At 36.9% G+C, this 24,898-nt stretch overlaps 1 protein-coding gene across 2 annotated transcripts; it reads right to left on the bottom strand.

The window, feature by feature from the left end:
* Positions 1 to 3,914: 3,914 nt before the first annotated feature.
* kdm4ab (lysine (K)-specific demethylase 4A-b) lies at positions 3,915 to 24,613 on the bottom strand. Of its 2 annotated transcripts, XM_079820384.1 has the most exons (23): positions 24,501 to 24,613; positions 22,334 to 22,486; positions 22,071 to 22,246; positions 21,875 to 21,989; positions 21,587 to 21,780; positions 21,417 to 21,466; positions 21,214 to 21,317; positions 20,893 to 21,030; positions 19,916 to 20,136; positions 19,670 to 19,824; positions 19,500 to 19,562; positions 19,102 to 19,409; positions 16,880 to 16,988; positions 16,630 to 16,802; positions 16,178 to 16,364; positions 14,475 to 14,551; positions 14,248 to 14,303; positions 13,947 to 14,055; positions 12,704 to 12,892; positions 11,118 to 11,288; positions 10,913 to 11,032; positions 5,452 to 5,544; positions 3,916 to 5,345 (listed from the first exon to the last, which is right to left on the bottom strand). In XM_079820384.1, exons 2-23 carry the CDS (start codon positions 22,460 to 22,462, stop codon positions 5,205 to 5,207), a joined length of 3,078 nt encoding a protein of 1,025 aa, XP_079676510.1. In that variant the 5' UTR covers positions 22,463 to 22,486; positions 24,501 to 24,613; the 3' UTR covers positions 3,916 to 5,204. The 2 variants fall into 2 exon arrangements, with proteins under 2 accessions (XP_079676509.1, XP_079676510.1); XM_079820383.1 differs by having other exon boundaries at positions 3,915 to 5,345; positions 19,102 to 19,562.
* Between the last annotated feature and the right edge of the window lie 285 nt (positions 24,614 to 24,898).

Below are 24,898 nucleotides of genomic sequence, written 5' to 3'. Positions count from 1 at the left end.
TAAAAAATAATAAAATAAAGCATATTTTGTCACCTTTTGTAGCTTGGAAAGGTTCAGTTTGAGCAGCTGTTTTGTACCATCATCACTGTCCTCGTCAGAGCTCATTTCTCAGTACATTCAGCATCTGGCTCATATTCGCCATCTCAAACATATTCTCAAAACTATCATTTTCAATCAGTATTTTGATCGCTGACAGCTTCTTCACCAGATAAGTGGATATTTGATTTACGTTCTGCACTAAATCGCTGAGCCATTTCAAGTTTTGCTGATGATACTTCCTATTCTTTTGTTTTCTGCCTGCGGTAACTATGAGTGAAACCTCACTTCATCATTGTATATCAGACAGTGCCACCTTGTGGAATTAAGGTGAATTGCACTTATTCGGTCATCAAAGGTAAAATTATTGTTGTACAGAAAAAATATACTTACACTATTACACACCTAGGGTCGTTATACAATTTTTACAAAAAATTAATGGGAAAACAGGGAGTGTTTTCTTTTTCTTGTTATATTACTCAATCAATTATAATGAATTGATTGAGTAAAACTAAGAAGATATCCAACTTAAAAAAAAAAAAAGAATGATAGTTAGTGAATGACCCGGGTCACTAAATACCTGAGGTATGCGTTTAAGGGTTGAATTCATGAACACATGAATTCCTGACACAGGCCCGTTCACACGGAGTGTGTTTTTTGCATTTTACTGCACTACTTTTCCTTTGTTTTTCAATGTAAACATGCACTTGATGGACGCAATTGACCGTTGGGCTCGCATCTCGCTCTGCTGTGTTTTAAATGCACTCAGCTGCTTCACCAAGAGCACTCTTGCAGTGTTGCCATGCACTTATTATAGGCATCTTTGGGCATTTCATTTCTTCCATATTAAGAGGTGAAGTGACAACTAAGTTCAGCTGGAGTTAGGGTTGCCACCTTTGGTGGGGCAAAATAAGGGACACCCATTCACAACCTTTATATGACAGGATTATTGGTTATGTATGATTATAGCGTAGCTAAATTATAAATTAATAATTACATTTATTAGGCTATAATCTATTAATTAACCTGTCTAAAAAATAATTCTGTCTGCCAAGCTCTGATAATGTATGGAATATTATATTAATATATTATCCATTTAAAAAAAACTATAGGCTACCTTTAGAAGCACAGATGTGTCTGTCACCGCTGTTGCTTTAAGTCAAGTCAGTCTGAGCAACTGAAATGCTTCTCACAAAGTGTGCAGTTGGCCTGAGGTTCATCATGAGTTACTGGACAGACCCATTGATACCTTTTTGATATTCAGTTCTATATCTGGAGATCCTCTTGCGTTCAAACGGTGGACGCACGCGACGCGAGCTCGACATTTTTTTTTTAAAGGGGCTATATGCGTTTTTCTGAAATTTAAACTCACGACTGACACCTGTGGCCAAAAAACAGAACTGCTCTTCCTTTCTGCTCGCTCTCGCAGCGGTGGTGACGTCACATCCGCAGAGAGCGCGGGAAAAATCCGACCCGACAGAAAATAGGAAAAATAGGATACAGGCTTATAGGTGCACCCACTGTGAGCGGACAAGGTGTCAGTATGCTCATCAGGAGATGTTTGAGTCATAAATGGTAAAATAAAAAGGCTGTTGTTACGTTTATTTTGGGGAAAAAGTTGCATATAGCCCCTTTAAAAACGCGCAAGTTTACAGGCACACTGGCACAGCGCATGTTCTCGAAACTCCGCCGCTATGACAACAAAGCCGCTAAAACGCAATCACGCACAAATGAGCTCCTGTACTACTTATTGTGAAATAGATTTGTTTATATTTGCTATCAGTATTCTCCACACTGCAAAATCCTTGTGTGTTTATTGAACTATGTGTGGACCTATGTAAAATACGGAACAAATCGCGTCCCGTATTGGTTTGATACGGAACGCGTCATTTTGCTTGTAAATACGGGACGATTCCGTATTTTACGGGACGGGTGGCAACCCTAGCTGGAGTGTGTACATGGCCTTCGTGCCAGTATAGATCTTTGGGTAGAGAAAAGTCAACCGTCATAAGAATCGTATGACGTTGCTAATTAAATGGAGGCAGTGAGTTATAATAAACACTGCAAAGCACAATCTGTAAAATACAATGCTTTCGGTTTCATGGTGACTTTAAAGTGTGTAGTATTTATGAGGATCTATTGACAGATATGCAATATAATAATAATATTCATAACTATGTTTTCAGTGGTGTATAAAGACCTTACATAATGAACTGTTATATTTTTATTATCTTCGAATGAGGCATTTCTATCTCCATACACCGCGGGTCTCCTTACAGGGAAATCGCCGTTTTGCACCGCCATGTTTCTACAGTAGCCCTAAACGGACAAACTTCTCTACAGAGCGCTAGTCACTCTCTGCTCTCTCCGAGGACGACATTTTTGTCCTGTGTCAGTGCTTCTCCACATGCTTCGAAAGGGAGGGGTGAGCGGTGGGTGCTTGCAATTCTTAACCTCACCACTAGATGCCGCTAAAATGTACACAGCACTTTTAAATGAAAAATACATTTTCACCACCAGATCATCACAAAAAAAGCTGTCAGAAATCACTCTCATGTGTAAATTTGGCTTTAAACTTTTTGTATATGAAACTGAAAATTCAGTTATCATCTACAAATTCGGTTATCGCGCAACATCTATGCTCAACATGTGACTTTTACCCCCAGTGGAACATAAGTTATCAAAGTCCTTGCATGCTCATCACTGGATGTCAAGTTCAGCTGAAAATGTATTTATTTATTTTTCATACTTTATCATTTCATCTCTAGGGAAACAAATGAGCCAGGACTATCACTGTTGTAAAGTGCATGACGCTAGCCCCTGGTTAATATGTGCTCAAGACTGTTGTGATATAGTGGTGTCATGTTGTGATAGATGTCTTGGCTGCTTTTGTGTTATCATAGCTCTTATGCGCATGAGAATGCACTGATATAGAGGTGGGAATTGTGATAAGAGCGACAGTACGGTTATTCAGTGCATTTAATCAGACACAATTCCCAGCACTGGCACCAAGACGACACAGTGTGAGGAGCTGAAGTAGGGCACTGTAAGAGGGTATTAATAATATGACTGATACTGTAAAGCTACTCTTAACCACAAGTCGAACAAGCTGATATTAGTAGCTCTGACCTGTACCTAGAACAGATGTCTCTACAAAAACCATTCTCAGCGTGCACATGAACAGGATGTGGCTTTAACACCATTCAGACGTAAAAATCCAGCCGCCACTGTAGTTGGCATATCCACACAAACAGAAGTAATGCAGAGAGACAAACACATTAAACATCGGTTCTTGACAGGACTATGAACATACACACTTCGATCTGGTGACATAATTTTTTTTTGCATAATTATCCAAAGTAACCTGATTGGCAGAACCGGGTAACTGTCACCCGTCTCTCAGGAATCCTTCTCAAGAATATTCTAAGCCTAGTCAACTAGAAGAGCTGCCTCAGCATAACACATTGATCTTATTAGCTCCTTCACACCCTCAGAGCCTGGTAACACAAAAGCACTTGATTTCCCAATGGATTTGACACTATATAAATGAATTAAATGAACTGGATGGCAGTAGGTGGGAGCTTCTAAGTGTTTTTTTGAGCTACTGATTAAATACTACAAAACTGCTTAACTACATTTGGCTTTTAAAGCCATGGCATGTTGAGTGTTTCCGAATGACATTGCAGCGGTCAAGTGTTGCATATCGGAGCTCTCATGAAATTCTATTAATGACGAGTTCTGCGAAGACATCAATGCAAGTCAGATTCTCGTAGTTGCTGTAATTTCGACGTGCCTTGATGCAACTTTTCACCATCCAATAATAAACTGTCAATGTAGACTTTTTTCCCCGTTTCATTCTGAAATAAACCATATGAGTATGACGTTTGTAAATCCAGGTTTAATTCCATTCATATTGACTTTAAACATTGTAAATGATTTGTAAAGAATGTGTATGAAGGCTGTGACATGAAAACACACTCAAAAGAGGAACAACAAATGTTCAGGGGGACAGGAGACATTGCTTTTAATTTAAAAATAAAGTTTTAGCCTTAAATTAACAATGGATCTGTATTCCAAAACAAAGGAGTGTAATGCCTACTGCACAAAACAACTGAAGACAATGATCTGTAATGCTATAGAGCTAAAGGAATCGCCACACAACGATAAAAACAAAAAACAAAATGTATGTGATTCAAATGAGGCGTCTCTTTTGACACTCTAAATGGAGCGCCTCGAGACATTGCCTTCCCTGCCTTAAGTACTATAAAACTATGAACAAAAACAAAAGCAAACATGTGGATAAGTGCACCACTTCGACCATGACTGGTCACAAGTCACTCTTACCAGTGTTGGCATAGTAATGCAACCAAGAGTAGAAAAAGTAGAGAAAATCTGGCTTCAACATATATAAATACTTCTTTTTACAAACAAAGTTAATCTAGAACTAATGTGCAATTAGGAAACTGGAATTCCCTGCACTTCATCAGAAATATAAATTAAATAAACCAAAATCCAAAAGCTGCTGTATCCACCTAAATGTAAGAATATAAAGCTAGTTTCCTATAACGTCCCATGTTTACAGTAGATCACACATGAGAGCTGCTCGTACTAAGAAAGACTAGATTCATCCATGAGATTCAGATATTGCGAAGCACTTCAAGACCTACAAAAAGGTCAGTGGGACAGCGCATCCCCGTTGACTAAAGATTTGTCTGACGGTCTGAAGGTCTGTTCATGTGCGGTCAGCCGGTGGGTTTGGAGGGAGGTGAATAAAAAACTGTTGAAACATTACCGCCACCTGACTGAAGACAGTAGGAGTCCGAGAGCCGTCCAATGCCCCCGCTGAGCCTGAGCCAGTTGTGTGCCGTCCGAACAAACAAACACTCTTACACAAGACATTCCTAGCATTTCATCTCTGGGACTCTCATCTGTGCCGCCCAAAGACCGTTCACAGTAGGATCAAAGAGAATTAATACTCAGCCTGAAGTTCTAAAACTTGATCTTGGTGTTGTTTTAAAAACAAAGACTAATTTGCAGTTGTCCGATCATGTTTGTCCACTCAAAACAAAGAGTCTAGTCCAGCCTGTTTTTCTGTTTGTCATGTTGTTAGTGGAGCTTGCCAATTGATCTGTGTGTTGAAGATATTGTTTGTGAAGAGTTAGCGGGTGTTAGTCCATGATGGCTCTGTAGATAACCGGTTCGATGTAGTCCTCCCTATAACGGGAGTTGATCACCCGCTGTCTTTTCGAGTTCTGCTTTACATCCTTCTCCACAAAGACCCCTTTGAAGCGCATGTCCGACGCCACGGACTAGAGACAGAAATAAAATGTATTTAATGTCTGCTAAACCACACATTGTTCAGTAGCTCTGTATCACCACAAGCTAATGTTACTGTATTTATATCAAATCACTCACCATGCGGGCTTTAACACGTTTGGGCAGCTCCTCGTCCAAACTGAACACGTCTTCCCTCTTTACAGTAAGCTGAGAGTCATCCTCAAATTCCACCTGAAAAATAATCAAAAAGAAGCATTTTAATATCAGCGTTATGAAAGTCCACTTGAGTTTTTCCTCAGATGAGCTGCCAATGAAGCCCTTATAAAATTCGACGCTGTCTTCAGGTAATGCTGGAATGATTGTTTTTCAAGTGTGACTGTACAACTGTACTTTGGATGAAGGACCATTATAATGTTTGCCAAAAAACACTACTCATTCAGCTGGGTAATGACGCAACAGGGTTGGGCGACAAAACTACTTTTTTCATCATTCTCTGTGGTGGTAGTTAAAATATGAAGAAGCATATATAAAAAAATTACATAAGTAATGCACTTCATTTGCTCTTGTTTTCTTGCATTATAATTGACCTATCGGTAAGCCCCTCCCCTCGAACGCGGATGAGCCAATAGCAGTTGAGTATCAGTTGTGCTGGGACCGGAACTCGGACATCTTTAGGTGTCAGCGCCATAGAGAAACATTGGAAAATCCGAAGCTCTCATCGGTTTCATGGTGTTTATGCTACAAAAATGCTCAAATGTCGTGCCTGAGGTACTGTAACACTGACTCCAGGTATCCTGAGAGGATTTTTTGTTTGTCATACTCTCATTAAGTTACGATTAAAGTCCCTGCTAACACAAACCGAAATAACTAACTGTTCTCATGTCATGTAACCCTGTTACACTGTAGGTCAAATACACAAAGGTCTACATTTCAGTGCCTCTCCATATTACACTGGTTACATGTAAATTAATTTTATTTGAGATATGTTTAAAGTCTACATTATCTGTCCTACTAAGGAGGACTGCTATTTTGATGGAAATTATAGTGAAAGGGAGAGCTTGCACGCAGTTGTTTTGCAGATACAAAGTTTACCAGTTATTAACTGCACCCTCGAAAAGGTATACGGTCTGTGTACATGTTTGTTTACTGTTAGTTGGAAGAGTGTTTCTGTGTAATTTGCTGTGTATGTTAATGGTAATGCAATGGAGAGAGATAGTTTGTGAATGAGACGTTAATGCGCACTTCTTATGCTTTGTTTGTTCAGCTCTTACGATGATTTTTTGAGTGAAAAACGATGTAATAAACTTCATAAACCATTAGTAAAGTTTGGCCATCATTCGGACGGGATATACGCTACATTCGGTGTCCAAAAACATCTCGGGATAAGGTTTTCACACTGACAGCTGTACATTGTAAGATATAGCAACTCTGTTTGTTTGTCCGAGTTAGCAACAGTAACTAAGGGGGGCAGGGCTTACCGATAGGTCAATTAGGGCTGCCCCCAAATAGTTGACTAAACACGTACACACAGAGTTTAGCTGTATACGTAAAGATTTTGTATCGTATTGACGTTTCGTCCAGACGGATACAGCGTTTTGGAGCCTGAAACCGCTATTTTTTGCAACCTGGTCCCAGAGTGGATGAATCTGAAAACGACACCGTTTTCGTGTGTACAGCCAATCCATATATTTAGTGAAACGATGATGTCATCACCCCTCAGGTTGGGTACCGTTCACATTTTAACCGGTACCTGAAATTCGGTACCGGTACCCAACGGTACATTTTTTCGGTACTTTTGGGATGTTTACATAAATAGCTGTAAAGTGTTATTGACATTATGCCAGAGATGCCCTGGTCGCTGTCTGCCATTGTCTGTGATGTTTGTATACTGTAAAATTTACTAGTAAATATTAGGCTACTAGGTACTTAATTTAATTAATAAAAACCATATAATTTTTTCTTTTAAATTTAATTTCTATGAAAAGATTTCCCACAAATTAGGTGTTGTGTATTTTCTGGTAATCAAATGAAGACATTAATTTAATTTATCTTTTAATTTAATTAAACTTTTTTTGTCAAACAAAGTGCTGCACAACTGAGCTTTATATGGTTAAAATTAAAACGAAGAAATTTTTTAATTTATTAATAAAAAAAAATGTTTTGATAATTTATTATTATTATATTAGTGCTAGTTTTATTATTACATTGAGACGTATCTAAATTCTACTGTACAACAATAATTTATTTGTCAAGTTAGCCAAACTTTTATTTTGACGGGTTGCCGTCAAGAATTTGAGTTTCTGTGTGTTTATGATATGACGGTAGTTTTTCTCAAATGAAACAGTAAAATGTTAATGAAGTGACTCTGTGGCTCTGGAGATGACGTTCGTGCGTTCATGTCCTCATATGATAGGCAGAGATGGAAACATGCGACCATCATGCACGAGTGAGAGTGTGTGTGAGGTAAACCCATAGACCAGGGGTCTCCAAACTCTGTCCTGCAGAGTTTAGCTCCGACCCCAATTAAACACCTGAACCAGCTAATCAGTGTCTAACTAGGGCCTTGTAAGACACTGATTAGCTTGTTCAGGGGTGTTTATTTGGGGTTGGAGCTAAACTCTGCAGGACAGCGGCCCTCCAGGACCAAGTTTGGAGACCCCTGCCATAGACTGTAAACCGCGCGTCGACGCATTCATTAGCACAGAGACACGCATTCGTATTTACATGGACTTTTCGCGGTTTAATATTCACAGGCACTAGTCTATAATCACAATATGCGTTCTCAGGTACCAAAATTTGGTACCGATTGATTTAATGGGAATCGGTACGCGGTAGTACCGACGTAATTCGGTCGGTGCCCTTAAAAGTACCGGGTTCGGTACCCAACCCTAATCACCCCACGACCCTAGTCAGACACCGCATGGGCACGCTCCAAGTCTTCTTCTCCGTTTTTAATGCATCTCTGTGGCAGAATTACAGCGCCACATACTGGTCTGGCATGGATACATCGTTTTGAGTCGGTTTCAGTGGTTTTGTGTCTACGCAGATATTTCTCGAGATGACGCTGTGTTTAATGAATTTTTTTTAGAACTAGAAAAAAAAAAAAACAGAACGGATAGGGAAATCTCTGACTTTTTGTGGTTAGTCGCAGAAAAAAACCTTCACAGGAAGTGGCGAATGCACGCAGTCTGTAAGGGACAGATCATTAATGGAGGGTTCTTGTGGTAATTACAGTATGTTGGCCAGGAAATCCAAACGCTTGCCTATCATCCATTGACCACAAATATAGCTTACTATCATTTTAAACAAATGTCACTTTACATAACTCTAACGTTAACCTATATAAATGTGTGCTATTATTAGGCGTATATCCAAGTGATTGTGTGGAGTGTGGAAGCTGAAGCATTAGCACACTTTACTGCCTGACAGGGATGTGCCGGTGCAATCAATTGCATTGATAACAGCGGAAACAACTTCGGAAATGTCTTTTCTGTTCATAAAGTTAAGAGTAATGCATCATTTAAAACTGTAAAGGGTCTGCCCTCAAAACGCTGTAATGTAAAGAAAATAAACAGGATGTGCTTTCTGCTGTCTCAGTCTCCGTGAACTGGAGCGTGTCACAAAAAAGAACCAAAAGTCAGCGCGTTACTTGCAGACATGAGAAAAAAAATGTCTACTTTTAAACAAACCAATTCAAATTGAAAACAAATACTCTCTGATTATGTAATAATCTCTATATTTCTCTCTATATGCGTGTCTCCTAAATTGTGGAGATTGCATCGTCAACTTCATCTTTGCAGCTTAAAGCCGACACTAGTTTATTAATACAGAATTAAAATGTCTCCTTGCTATTTTTTCAGACACATTCATATTCATTACTTTTGCGGGTGCTTTGCAGCAAGCTTTATGTGTGTGCTTGACAACGGAATAGGCTTTCGCCCCCAGTATAGCCTATATTTAAGTAATTAAATTAATATAAAAGTGTGATTAGTCGACTAATGTCTTAAATGAACGACTACTAGTCGACTAGAAAAATATTTATTTGGGGGTAGCCCTAATTTTAATTAAAAACCCTGCATTTTTCTCAATTCCAAGAATGCAAAGAACAGACTTGGAAGAACAAACTGGGAAGGACGCGAGGACACAGAACGCATCCTTGTGAGAATTGAGATGTGCTGCGATCTTGTTGCTCAAGAGTAAGCTGATGCAGGGAAAGTGCATGATACAATTTGTCCTAAACATGACACATGCTTTATATTAAGGGCTTCAAAATAACTGGTAAGATATAGTAACATGTGTAGTTTAAATCAGCTTGCCCTGTCAGATGCTCTGAGAGATACTTGTGCTGACAGACAGATAATTACTTGCGGTGCCAAACATATGGAGCGCAATAGAATAGGAACGCAATAATTCTGACTAAAGTATGCATATTTCTAAAATAATAATAATGGGGTAACCAAATATAGGCTAATATGCTTTTGTTTTTATTTTCATTTACAAATTACTAATTTTGTTTTTAGATTGTGAACCCCCTTTTTGCACATAATATATTGCATAGCCTACATTAGATTCACTGAATTTCTTTATAGCCTTCAATATCAATATTGTTTTTAGGACATCATTGGGCAGGATGTGAAATACAATTATTAAAATAAATACTGATTTTTTTTAATCCAAATAGAAAAATTTAGAAAATACCCGGATATATACAGTGTATCGCCATTCAACCAAAAAATAACGAGATATGATTTTTTGGCCATATCGCCCAGCCCTACTACCCAATGTGTCCATTTTTCAAAACATGCCATATCATAATGTTGACTTCAGCACCAATAACATGGAACATCCCAGGCTTATGAACCATAACACATGGAGGAAGATTTTAAAAAGTCTTATTATACACTACCATTCAAAATTTTGGGGTTAGCATGTTATTTTAAATGTTTAGAATGAAGGCTGCATTTATTTGATTAAAATACAGAAAAAAATAGCAATATTGTGAAATATTATTATAAATTTAAAATAATTGTTGTCTATTTTAATATTTTGTAAAACGTAATTTATTCCTGTGATAGCAAAGGTGAATTTTCAGCATAACTCCAGTCTTTAGTGTCACATGATCCTTTAGAAATCAATTTAATAGCTGATTTGGTGCTCAAGAAACTATTCTTAATATAACTTAACGTTTAAAACAGTTGTACGGCTTAATATTTTGTGGAATGGGTAAGGAGTGTACTACTGCTGAAATTTAAGCCTATTGCATGACCTGTCATGGCTTATTGCCTCAATAATAGCAGCAACAACAATGAAGGTCAATGTTATGAAAAAAGTCAAAAACAGCCTCTATTGAAATTGAACAGATGACAGACATGACTGTACTGTATTATTATGCAAAGAGGTATGGTGGTGAATGTTATGATATTAAACTTTAACAGTATTCACTACAGATTTTTGGTCTGTCTTCTACCTTACATTATAAGTTACACCATCCTATACACTGCAAACAGTGATCCGACCGTTACACACAATATCTACTGATTTATCTGAAGTTGAACTCTAACCCAAATCGTGTGCGCAATTGTGTTTGTTGTCCCCTGACCTGGTACATTGGGATGATATGGTCAGACACAAATTTGGCTCCATAGATCAGGCCATCTGTCCAGCGTACTTGAACTACGTCGCCCTCTGATGGTGGACCGAGCTTCAGACAGTCTCTATTCTGAGAAATAAAGACCAGCACTGCTTCAGTACACAGTCCATTTGATCATTAAACATTGTTTTGAGCTGCAAAACCCCTCACATACCACTATATCCTCAGGGAAGAGGTTGTCACTGAATGAGCCATCGTCGAAGATAACCTCGTAGAAGGTGGCTTTGGTCAGCTCAACCACCTCACAATGGTAGTATCGGCTATTTTTGTGCTTGCAGATTACTTTCTGACCCTTCTCCAAATCCTGCATTGATGCCTTGTTGCGCTGCAGAAGATAACATCAGAGATCAGACATCTCAGATAACATCCGACACTCATCTTTTGAAGTGTTAACAATAGCATGCTAACATTATGGCTTACAGCAAGCAAAATGCTTATACTTATGATGTTACATTTTCACCAACCTGCATAACAAAATAACACGTCATGGTGGAAACAGACAGAAAATAAATACTGGCTCAAAGTTAAGAATTCCACCCTGCTGAACTTTCCAGACAGGCCAGTTAGTAATACTTTTTTTTGTGTGGTTTTACTACTTTTGTCAAGTTGAGAAATGTACTCTTTGGATTTATGTTAGTTTCATATGGTTTTGAAAAACAAGAAAAATGACTTAAAATTACGTGGAGAACTAATAATATTTTCCTTACACTTTGAACACGTGAACATTTAGAAGTATTTGGGGAGTCACACTCCATGGCATTTTATAAACATAAAAACGTACAATTCGTAAAAAGGTCAAATTATCGGACTTTTTAAGAGACGTAATGGCCTTGACACACAGTCTCTATGATATTATTACCTTTATTTTTTTGTATTCTGCATGTCTCTGGTTTAATCAGCCGTGAAGCGGTTTTGTTCAAAAAATGTATTTCAATAAATAAATAATATAAGATTTTGCTTGATTTCTTAAGGTTTTCTCCTCAAGAATTTCACACTTTTAAAGTTGAAAAAGGTTTCATGTAATGAAAGTAGCAGCAGGTATTTTTTTTGTATAGTGATGTACATCAGAAAAAAAGAAGAAAAAATAAAATCCATTGGTTATTGTTGCCTCAAGCGAGGCAGATCTGAATGCAAACTTGAGGTTGACTAAAAGAAAGGGACAAGTTTAATAATCTAAAATGCAATAATCTAAAATGACTGAATAAGTCTGTGATTCAATGGAAGATCAAGTTATGATTAAAAATGACAAGGAGTAAAAAATAAATAAATAAAACATGCATGGATGAATTATTCACAATAAGACAAATAACATGCACTTAGAAAACAGGTGAATTTCCATTTTATGCTGACTTTACTGAGGATTTATTTCTTCATTATAATACAAGGAAAGCCTGATATTTTAGATTGACGGGCGAATTTTGCAGCAAAATACGAGAAAGTTTGATTGGACATTTGATGTCAACAAGACACATGGGAAGTCTTTTTATTCACGTTTAAAAGTTGATACATTTGGCTAACTATCTGCAATTATATGGTTATGATTTTATTATTTCCCTTTAGCATTGTTTTTAGAATCGGTCCTCTTATAATGCTCCTATTGTGTCAATGTAGTTCAAGGAAAAAACTGTGAACTGGCTTCTATGTGCATTTACTTTTGTTCAGCTGTCATATATAGCCTAGACTTTGCCATCATCCTCTTTAATTAGACTCTTCCTGACCATGTCTGTGTTGTGTCTGTACCTCCATTTGAATGCCGCCCTTGTGTCTCCAGCAGGTGAAGTAAACAACGAATGGCCAATCATCTGGGTGCATTTGAACTCCGGCTGCTTGTGCACAGGTGGCGTGAAAGGAAGTCGAGCAGCGGCCGTGTGAGCACTGCATGCAGCAACCAGAGCTCTTCTTCACCCACTTTCGACAGAACTGGCATTTCTGAAAAGAAACCTTTGTTAGTTATGTCTTTGACAAAAGAAACTTTAAACAGAAACAGACTTGGGTTCATGCAAAGTGAACAATGAACAGCAATTATAATGCTTGGATTAGCCAGGACATTTTTTTAATATAACTCTGATTGTATTTGTCTGAAAGAAGAATGTCATATACACCTAGGATGGCTTGGAGTAATTTTCGTTTTTGGGTGAACTATCCCTTTAATTACATCTTCAACAGTGTAATTAGATTACAGTACTAATTATTCTCTCTAAAAAGTAATGCATTTTTTGTTACCAATTCCTTTGTAAACTCTAACCTCAACCACTTGAACAATACAAGGATAGACATGAAACTGCACTTTTAATTTTTTCAAATAAATAATATAAAATTGCATAAATTATTCTTGAACTGACAAAAGTATTTAAAGCGAGAAGTTTACATTAAAACATACATTTTAACATTAGACGTTAAATCCACTACAGTTTTATATAGAATTGTGCTATAGTCTATACAGTATTTAAATAAATCACCTCAGCACTAACTAATTAAATTACAGAAAAATTAAGAGTAATCTCTGCCCCAAATGTTGCTATGTGGTTTTACAACCAAGCAATATGAGATCATAAAAATAAAAAAACATACTGCTAAAATTACTCATTTTATGCATTGTTATGAAGTCATTTTAGTGAAATGGTTCATTTAAAAAAAGAAAAAAAGAAAGGAAGGAAGGAAGGAAGGAAGGAAGGAAGGAAGGAAGAAAGAAATTCAACTATGGCCTTTTATGTCAGTACTATATTGGGAAAGATATTTGGGTAAATACTGCTTCACCACCATGTATTTTTTTATTAAATAAATGAGGATGCTTTGTACTTTGATTTAGTGTACATTTGTGTTCACATTTTGTGTGGACACCCTAATTAAGAGCCTCATTGTTTTAGTTTTTTTACCAGCCAAGATTTCTATAATAAATTATATAAATCCCCTTTCCCTCTAAATGTCAATGAGCACCACATTCAAACTGTGTTATATGTTTCTGTGCAATACATCAACTCACCAGCTTAAATCTCTCAAGTGGGATATTTCCGAGATCAACAGGTCTGCGCTCTGCAATGTTCACGAATCGAGCCTCCAGCACTGCCACGGCACATAACACGTGAACCCACCTGCGACAAAACCACATTTTCAACCCAAGCAGGTTTCACCAGCACCTGAGGTAAAACCCTTAACATGACATGCTGTCAGCAGCTGAGAGAGTCAGTACATAAAAAGTGTCATTCATCAGAGAGGAATGTGTGCTATTGAAAATGTGCAATTTGACCATGAAGGGCTTCCCAAAAAGCCTCCTGGGTACCTACTTGTCATTGTTGGCCTTCTGCAAAGCTCCTCCTCTCAGAGAGCATAAACAACAGTCCTGCGGGGAAGACAAAAACACTTAGTCACACCACTGAGAATAATAAACTAGAAAGACCTCATCACTCATGATGGTCAGACATGATAGCGCCCCCTAGCAGCTAGAAAAAGGCATGGTAGAGATTTTGGGGATAAAAAAAAAAAAAAAGCCTAAATAAATGATCCAACTAACCTGAGTAATGGCGTTCGCTTCACAGCGGGAACACATCCACCCGTCCAGCTTGGTATCCTGAGACACACCATAACAACCTGTAGACAAAACATCCAAAATTCATTACATTACCTTTTTACGTATAGCAGAAAAATTACATGGATATTTCTTTCGCAACAAAAACTTAAGGATAGCATTTATACTAATCAATAAAGGAAAGAGCATATTTTTACATTATTGTAACTGTTACAATCAAGCTTTTTACAATGTTTAATCAAAATCAATATCAACATGACACAGCCATAAATTTTAATGTTGTATAATGTTTAAATATGACAGAATTGGTTTACAAAGACCATTTGACTTTAAATCAATTTACTATCTCAATACACATTCTTGATTAGCAGTTTTATTTAATTTATTATTTAGTTATGACTTTAAAAAGACATGTGATGCGGCACAAATATTCCATGTGGTTTCTCATTTAATATAAAGGTTATAAATACTACTGTTCAAAAGTTTGGCATCAACAAAAAGTGTGTTTTAAAGCATTAATAATTTAAAACCTCTTCTGCCCACCAAGATTTATCAAAAACACAGTAAATACTGAAATATAGAGAAATATTACAATTTCAAATAAACATTTTCTATTTTTTGAGTTAAAATCTAATTTATTCTTTTGACGGCTGTTGTGAAATTGACCCTTTTTTCTGTTTTCGTTCCTCTTATTTCTCTTTGTACTACATCTCCCACAATTCCAAGTAAACTACACTGCCGTTCAAAAGTTTTTGATCTGTATGATTTTTTTATGTTTACATAAATGTTTCTTGAGCAGCAAATCATCATATCAGAATGATTCCTGAAGGATCACTGAAGACTGGAGTAGTGATGCTGAAAATTCAGCTTTGCATTACAGAAATAAATTACATTTTAAAACGTATTAAAATAGAAAAAAGTTATTTTACATTTCAATAATATTTCACATTACTGTTTTTTTTTTTTTAATCAAATAAATGCAGCCTTGGTGAGCATAAGAGACTTCTAAAAACATGAACAATCATACAGATCAAAAACTTTTTAACGGCAGTGTACATTATCCAATCTAGTATACTAAATAACCCCTACACGCCTAGCCAAGGGCTATAAGTAAACATCACTTCCTTCCTTCGTTTATTTTGCATTCCCTTGAATCGTTTACAAAGGATGTGTTAATGACTTAAGACCATCCTGTCCATTTACTCTGAATCTGCTCCATCCTGCTCATTTCTGAACATCATGTCACGTGAACTACTCAAGACTTTAAGCATCCTGAATCTAATGAAAACAAAAGACTAGTGTTTGCCCTGTGTTTTAATCAGAAACAACCTCAAGTTTCTAGATTTCCAATTAACTTTTGGAATACAATTAACATTAGATATCCAACAATGGTTGAAAAGCTGAATTTTCGGCATCCTTACTCCAGTCTAAAGTGTCACATGATCCTTTAAAAATCTTTCTAACTTGATGGTTTGGTGCTCAAGAAACATTTCTTAGCAATGTTGAAAACAGTAGTGTGGAAACCATGATACAATTTGAGTAAAAGTATTAATTTCTTTCCAAAAAATCTTACTGAGTGCAAACTTTTGAACAGTGATGTAAACGGCATACAAAATGCTAAAAAAAGGGTAGAAAAACGCTATTAAAATGCAGAGACTTGTCATATCAACTGCACATGACAAACTTACTGGCATGTACGCGCACACTACACACAGAGCAGCTGATGAGTTGGCTAGTGCCATCTTTATCCAGATTCGGGGTGGAGAGGTGTCCCTCAGAGCTACTAGTGAAGCACATCTCTGGAATCAGCGGCATGGTCCTCTGCTCCCCTTCTTCAGCTGCAGAACCGCACTGGCTCAGATGGATTACATCGCTCTACATGGAAGACACGGCAACGTGCAGGGCACAATCTTTTAGAGGTTCGCACAAGTCATCTTTCAATTATCAGCTAACAAATAAAGGAATAATTACTTCTGATTGCATCACATCTTTAAACATATTTTGTCTTCACAATCCACCAGACATGTGTATGTGTGTGATTTCTGAGCCAATGGCGGCATCAAACTGCCAGTGAGACTAACTCGCAGTGTTGGCAGAGCAATAATAGATTTTTTGTGACGATAGTAATAGCATATGTTACCTGTGTGTACGTGTGAAAGAGGGTACACACTGCACAGTATGGAGGTTGCTGGCCCATGCGGAAGTTGAAATCCTTCTCAACTCGAAAATCACGAGGCCTGCTTTGCCACATGGGAGCTAGGAGTCTGGCCCAGGGATCAGTCTCCTCTAGCTCTGCTGCTGGCTCCTGAATCTCTGTGGAGTGAGTGAGTTAATGAGGAAGGGCAAACAGTGATGCACAAATTAATGAAAAACATGAAACAGATCCTAACCGTCATCACTGGAGTTCTCTCTGAGCAGGGGATGCAAGCATGGCAACTTGCTGAGCGGCTGCAGTTTCCTCTTCATGCTCTTATTCTCTTTCTCTCCTTCAACTTCATTCTGAATAAAAGCAGGAGGCATTCAATTTCATTTGGATACGTTTTGTGGAGGTGCTTAATTTTGAGCTTGTTTTTAAAACAGTTGTGATGTCACGCTTGTGAATAAATCCGGATATATTTCACATGCATTTAAGAAAAAAATGATTTCTTATCATCATCACTGTTGAAGAGAGTTTTAATAATTTAATAACTTTAATACATTTAAAATATTTCATCATTTAATGCATACTTGCTGAGTAAAAGTATTAATTTCTTTCAAAAATAAATAAATACTGACCCTAAACTTTTGAAAAGAAGTGTGATTTGTTTGAGTGGTTTTTTTAACATTTTTTATTTAGGGATGCAAAATATAGTTGAACCATATCAGTTATCAGATATTTTTTCATTTATCAGTAATGGTCGTTATCAGAAATGTTATTGTGCAGCTCATTTCCACTATTTTTTACATTTAGATTAAATTTGAAGTCATCTAACTAATTTAAAAGTAATCATTAAAATACATTTAATAACATTTATCTTTAATAAATATTAATATCAATTTTCATACTGTACATTCTAATGTTATGATGCCTGAATTCACTTGACTTCATATTTAAAAGTATTGATTTTAGAGATTTATTTTTAATTTAATTTTTTTTTTTTTTTTTTTTTACAAATTTACAAAATACCGTTTTTATATCCATTCAGTTTACAGCCATAACATACATTTTAATATCACCGTTATAATTTCGTAGTATTTACCTACTTGCTTTTTTTGTGTATATATATATATATATATATATATATATATATATATATATATATATAATATAATATAATATTATATATATATATTTATTAGGGCTGTCAAAAGATTAATCGCGATTAATCGCATCCAAAATAAAAGTTTGTGTTTACATAATATATGTGTACCCTGTTAATTATTATTTATATATAAATACACACACATTAATGTATATATTTAAGAAATATTTGCATGTATATACATTTATATAATCTATAATATATATAAATATAAATGTTTTATATATAAAAATAATATTTTTTTCTTAAATATATACATGCTTGTGTGTGTTTTATATATATATAAATAATAATTAACAGAGTACACACACATATATTATGTAAACACAAACTTTTATTTTGGATGCGATTCATCTTTTGACAGCCCTAGTGTGTGTATATATATATATATATAATGTTACAGTACTTGACTACAAAATCACTCAAAATGCTAATTTTTGAAATACACACACTAAAGCCCTATTCTCACGGGATTAGTATTATGTGGGGACCTCTGGTGATTTGTAATAATTGCAGAGAATGTCTGTGATCTTAATCCTGTGCAAATCGGCCATGTCTGTAATTTGTAAAGTAAAAATTCCCCCGCAAATGACCTACCATATTTCGCCGAACAGAGAGGTCCTGTGATAATATTAGTCCCGTGCGAATCGGCATCTCTGTGATTTGGCCAGGATTAGGCGGATCGTATATATAATTTTTGCAAGGTTTTTGTTTCCTGTGCGCATTTCTGTCTTTATCTTTTTTACGAAGAATGGAGCTGGGCTGCATATAATGCGCACCGTTATGAATTCCTGTGCGGCCGCGCGGATTATACTTTCACTTTAGAATGAGCACCAAGTTGGGAGTAAATTGCTTGAATGGTGTGTTTAATATTATTCTTAATGAAAAACACAAAAACAGAACAGTACAATGACAAACTCGCTTAAATGGGCGCTTTTACATTTAGCTTTGAAACTGAATTTTCCGCCGTAGGCTATATAGTTATTATATTGCTCAGTTCAGTTTTTAATTGTAGCGTCTGTTCTCTAACTGAACTAAATTATTTTTATTACTATAAAACAATCAAAATGATATTGATACGACTGTTTATAATTTCATACAGCTATATCTATAACGAAAAAACATTTAAAAGTCTTGACATCATATCCGAGAGATAAGTCAGTAAATTCGAGTAAAATCACAGGCTTGCTCATCCCGTGCGAATGCGCCACGCAAAATTCAGATGTAGGGGAGTCATTTCTAAATCACACGAGGTCCCCAGATAATACTAATCCTGTGCGAATAGGGCTTAAGACAATGCAGTTACCAACCTCTGTGTTAGTGGAGTCAATTGTGTGGGGTTCTGGAGTTTGCGTATCTGGCCTCACATCTAGTTGAATGTCTGGGTCATTGAGGTCTTCTCTGGGTTCCTCTGTCTTGGGTTGCTGAGGTTTACAGAGCGCTGATTTGGCTGCATAGCTATGGACCTGTAGGGCATCTGAAGGGCTCAGTGTCCGATGAAAGAGAAGGCTCGCCACCCCTGGTTTGGTAGAAATCCGTGGCACGGCTGACAGGCAGTGAGGGACAGTAGGGACAGATGCTATAGAGAGATGACGCTTTGGGAAGGACTGTGTACAGGCTGAAGACAGAGAAGTAGTTTTAGTGACCGGGTTTGCGGCACTAAAACCCGCACCCCTAACACACTCCCCAGATACAGGACTTCTGGAACCTGAAAGCATCTTTAAACTGGTCGAACCCGTTAGTGGCAGCAGGTCGTCTTCATCCTTCAATTCTGGAATTTCAAATTCAAAAAACAAATGAGTTCCAACCACCGCTATCACTTAAAGTTGACAAAAACTAAAAAGTTAACTTTTTTTAGGCCATAACCACAGGACATACCTTGATACTCTCTGCATTGTTCTGTGTATGAAGTCAAGCGCCCTTTCTTGCCATATTCAGCCTCCTCCTCGTTTGTTTCACTCTTTGGAAGAACTTCCTCTGGTAAGTCCAGACACACTCTGTGTCTTTTGGTTCCTATCCTTTGTTTGGCCAGGCTAATTTAATTGTAAAAGGCAACATTTCAGATTGCTATTACATGTTGTATGCATATTAACGATGTAAGAAATAAAAGTGTTATTTTTTTACCTTTTCTTTTGTCCCTCACTACTTTGGTTCTCAATGCAGAGTTCCTGAGTACCACTTTTTCCAGCCTCTCCACCTAAAAACTCAGCTGCTTCAGGCGTGGGCTTGGAGTGGTCAATGGGAGCATTGTCCTTCCCCGCCAACCACAGCTCGTACCGTTCGGGCTGAAATTTCCTTACAAACACATCCATGGAGATCTTCACCATGTCTTTCCTACATGAACACTGAGGGAAAAATATACAAGATTGGTATTTTTATAAGATTTTTATATATAAGATTGATGCAATATGTTGTGTATTTCAGTAAATGCTGTTGACATGCAGATTACATACACTACTGTCTAAAAGTTTGGTGTCGGTAATATTTTATGAATTGAAGGAATAGTTCACCCAAAAATAAAAATTCTGTCATCATTTACTCACCCTCAACTTGTTCCAAACCTGTATACATTTCTTTGTTCTGCTGAACACAAAGGAAGATGTTTGGAAGAAATGTTTGTAACCAAGCAGATCTCGAAAGCCATTGACTACCATAGTGGGGGAAAAAATACTATGGTAGTCAATAACCTGCTTGGTTACAAACATTCTTCCAAATATCTTCCGTTGTGTTCAGCAGAAGAAATTCATATAGGTTTGGAACAACTTGAGGGTGAGTAAATGATGACAGAATTTTCATTTTTGGGTGAACTATCCCATGTGCTTGAAGCAGCATTTGGCAGGTGTTAATGTCAAGCCCAGTTGATGATAATCAGAAATGTTTCTTGAGCACCAAATCATTTTAGACGGATTTCTCAAGGATTATGTGACACTGGAGACTGGAGTAATGATGCTGAAAATTCAACTTAAATAAAAAAAAATTTTTTTTCACAATTTCACAATATTACTGTTTTTTTACTGTATTTTTGATCACAAATGGCCTTAGTGAGCAAAAGGGTCATGAAAAATATATTACTGATCCAAAATTTTTGAACTTTTCTTTACCAGTATGGCTTGTTTTCCATAGTCAATCCATCGTCTTGTGGCAAAGTTGGTAGATTCCGCACAGTTAAAACCATGGTTAAAGCCTGCATGATAGCTGTATGGAAACGTCACCATGAACTCTCCTGCATCCTGAGTGATCTGCAGATCAAAAATGGCATTACAAAACTTCCTCAAACATGAAGTTATAAACACATGTATCCTAATGAAGCATAATAGGGTCATGATATGGTAACCATAATAGGGTAAACTAATGATTAAAAAAAAAACAAAAAAAAGTCATCAGTTGGACAAAATGCACTCATGATCATCATAAAAACATACCTTTTCAAAAGGAATACCATACTTCCTCAGAATTGAAGGTGAAATAAGAGTCATCTTGTGTCTAAGAAATGCTTCACAGTTTTGTGAACTTCCAGGAAAAAAGCCTGTATAACAATGTCAAGCAATATACATATAAGTAAATATAAATCAAGCTTTATCAATATTTGTGTGTGCATAATTGACAACACAAATAGGTGGTTTACCTTTGGCTAACCGCTCCAATCTTTTTCCATGTTCTGGAGGCACGCAGTACCTATAAGATCATACCATATGAATTTAGCACTTGGCATCAGGACAGATAATTACAAATGACATTTATCAAAATCAATTCAAGACTTTCATTGAAAGCCGCATGCTTTACAAGTGCAATTACCAGGACTTTGGTTCCCCGAAGTGTAAGTAATTAATGCTGTAGAGATCCATGTCCTCAGTGTGCCAAGCAAAAGTGGTTTTCCACATGCCAAAGTAGAGGTAGGGTGTGTTTACTCCCTCTATAGTAATACCACTTTCATGCTCCACAGTGTCAAGGATGGTATTCAAATGCCCTACATTCCATTCTTTGACACCCTGCATAAGACACGAAAAAAGAAACAATGACTCCATTCACATCAGAGCGCTCAAACAAAAATAATATTCATTCAGATTGCTTACAACTACTCACTGGGTCATAAAGAGTCCCGTTCACATCAGCTCCATAGATGGGAGGGTTAAAGGTTACATTTTTCCAGTATTTCCTTTCAAGCTCTTCAAAATCATCATACCGAGGGCTGCAAAACCTTAAAAAGGAAGGACAGATGCGGTTATGATCAATTTCCGCTGGAAAATAAATAACAAGAAAATGAGTCAACAAGACTTACTTGTCGCTGTTGGCTGTTTTGCGGAACTCTTTCACAGTCATGGCTTTTTTCTGGATGTTGTACTGTGTGAACAGCCCTGACTGCCCAGTCACAACCTGCTGAATCGGTGCAGGTATTAGCAGGTCATCAATGTCATCGTATGAACATCGAGGCTTCCAGTTTTTGGGCGGGATGATCTGTAGTTCAGCAAAATAAATACAATTTTGTGAAGGACTCATTGACAGCAGTAGCCTTATGAGTAAAGAGTAGTGTTTTCTTCTAACCTTGGCCAGGCCTGCCTTGTGTGCACCTTGGGACTCCATGTACGCAATGTAGCGGCCGAAGTTCTTGAACTCTTCAACAGTGGGGTAAAAGGTCATAATACCCCTCGAAACCGGCGTGTCCGATGCCATCTTGACCGACCGAGTCCTTAGCACCTGTATGACAAATGTTATTGGGACTGTATTCTACGGTGGCCCAGTAGTGCACGACACAACGAAATTGAAAAGGCATACATATATCACAACGGAATCAAGCCACAACAAAACGGAATCAAGCTACAATACAATGAAGAAGCCACAACACAACAAAAAGGCCACAACACAACAAAAAGGCCACAACACAACAGAAATGCTCCCAACCACTAGGGGACTCTGGGAGTGCGGTAAAGTTAGTTTTCCTTGCCATTGTTCTATAGATTCGCCAGTCTTACAAATATATAAACACTACGATCAGTTTTAAGTGTGCAATTGTATATCGACATGGAATATCAATTCAAAATTGCCTACATGCATTATAGCTACATATTTATACTCGAAAATGCTTTGACACGCTACCATGGCGGATGACGCCTAAGGGAACGTCTGCCAATTTGACCAAGTGGGTGAAATTACTTTTTAATGTTCAAATTTCAATGTTGTGTTGTGCATTACTGAGTCAGTTTTACCAATACAATCAAGCTATGGAATTTTATTATGTCTGTTTTTAAATGTTAAAAGTAATTTTAATTAATACAAATTATACGTTTCAACCACTTGGTGGAATTGGCAGACGTTCCCTTAGGCATCATCTGCCGTGGTATCATGTCAAAGCATCAGATTAAAACTGATCGTAGTGTTTATATATTTGTAAGACTGGCGAATCTATAGAACAATGGCAAGGAAAACTAACTTTACCGCACTCCCAGAGCCCCCTAGTGGTCGGGAGCATTTCCGTTGTGTTGTGGCCTTTTCGTTGTGTTGTGGCTTTTTCATTGTGTTGTGGCTTGATTCTGTTGTGTTGTGAACTTATGTATGCTTTTTCAATTTCGTTGTGTTGTGCACTACTGGGCCACTATTTTCAATGTATAACTTATATAAAACAGACTATATTAGCAAAATACTAAAACATGAAAAATGGGAATTTATTGAACAGAAAAAAGCATGTTTCAAAAATTATTTGACATTTCAATTAAGCTTATAGTTGTGCTTTAAAGCATTATATAACAGAGGTTTTCAACCAAATATGATCTTGTGTGAGGGACATCATAAAACCAAATTTATACTGTGAAAATTAATATAATAAGTATGTCTAAAATATTGTTTGGACGCCCTTACATTACATTACATTGCACTGTATTGTTAGATTTAGTATTTATTAACACATGTATTTACATATTTTAATTATAACAAATGTACTTTTTTTAATCTTTATTCATTTCAATATAATTGTTATTTATTTAATTAACTATTTATTTGAATAATTATTATATTTACTTTCTTTTCAACTTTTCCACAGTTTGAAAACCCCTGCAATGTAATATGTGGGATGACTATAGACAATATTATATGATTACACAGACGACCAGTCAAGATGGGTTGCTAGGTTTCATTAACTTCTCCTGAATTTGGTTAACCACAGATGTTTTAGCAGAAGTTGTGTTAAAAACTTTAAACCACATGAGAGAAACTACATCCGATTAGCCTTCCTGTGAAAAGGCTGTCAAATAGGCCTTATATGGCTAAGACAGTGAGACAAAAACCTCATATTCTTCCAGTGCAACCAGTACAGTATATACACAATACACGCCACGCCTTGTATTCAGAAGATCTGATGCTGATTGGCTAATACCTGCGTCTCTTTAAAAGTCGTATGGCTAGGCTAACGAGTTAGGCCAAACGTAAATATTATCATGTACAAATATATCGTTAATTTATCATCGGATAAGTTAAAAGATCCAACCTAAGCAAAGTACACGACAGGGTGTGCAAAATATACCAAGTACAAATTATAAATATAATATAAAATGTGCTTAAATGAGGAAACTAGCTGTTGGTTGCAGTAGTGAAAGTGGAACGGTTAGCCCTTCGACGCTAGCAACTTTACCACTATTAACAATGCTTTTCAACGGTAAATTATAGAAATAATGTAAATAAAGAAAAGCACAAGGAAGTCATATACTCAAATACTTACTGACTCTGTCGAAAAAAACGCTAATAGCTGCGCTCAACCTTTGTAGAAATGTTTAGCTAACAGCAGATCCTTCTCATGACAAACCTCCATCAGCACTCGCACAATGCGCATGCGCACACAGGATTTGTTTACTATTATTGGTCCACCCAGAGCCATAGAGAGAGAGAGTTGCGACAACTCCATAGACTCCAATGGAACGGTTTTTTTTACAGCAATGGCGGCTCGCGGAGACTCTCAATAGTTCCCGGAAGTAGCAGCCGCGCCATAGAGTTACAGCAGAACAGACCGTTTGTGATGCACTTTTAAAAGGGAAGACGTTTAATCAGTAAGATTTTAAATGATCAGCACATTTTAATCAAAATAACTTGTACATTAAAGCCTGCTTGTGTAGATTATTT

This window comes from Gobio gobio (assembly GCF_949357685.1).
Source record: "Gobio gobio genome assembly, chromosome: 6".
In the NCBI taxonomy this organism is placed as follows: Eukaryota; Metazoa; Chordata; class Actinopteri; order Cypriniformes; family Gobionidae; genus Gobio; species Gobio gobio.
Note: the sequence above shows the minus strand (reverse complement) of the source record. Positions and strands in the feature narration are given on the sequence as shown.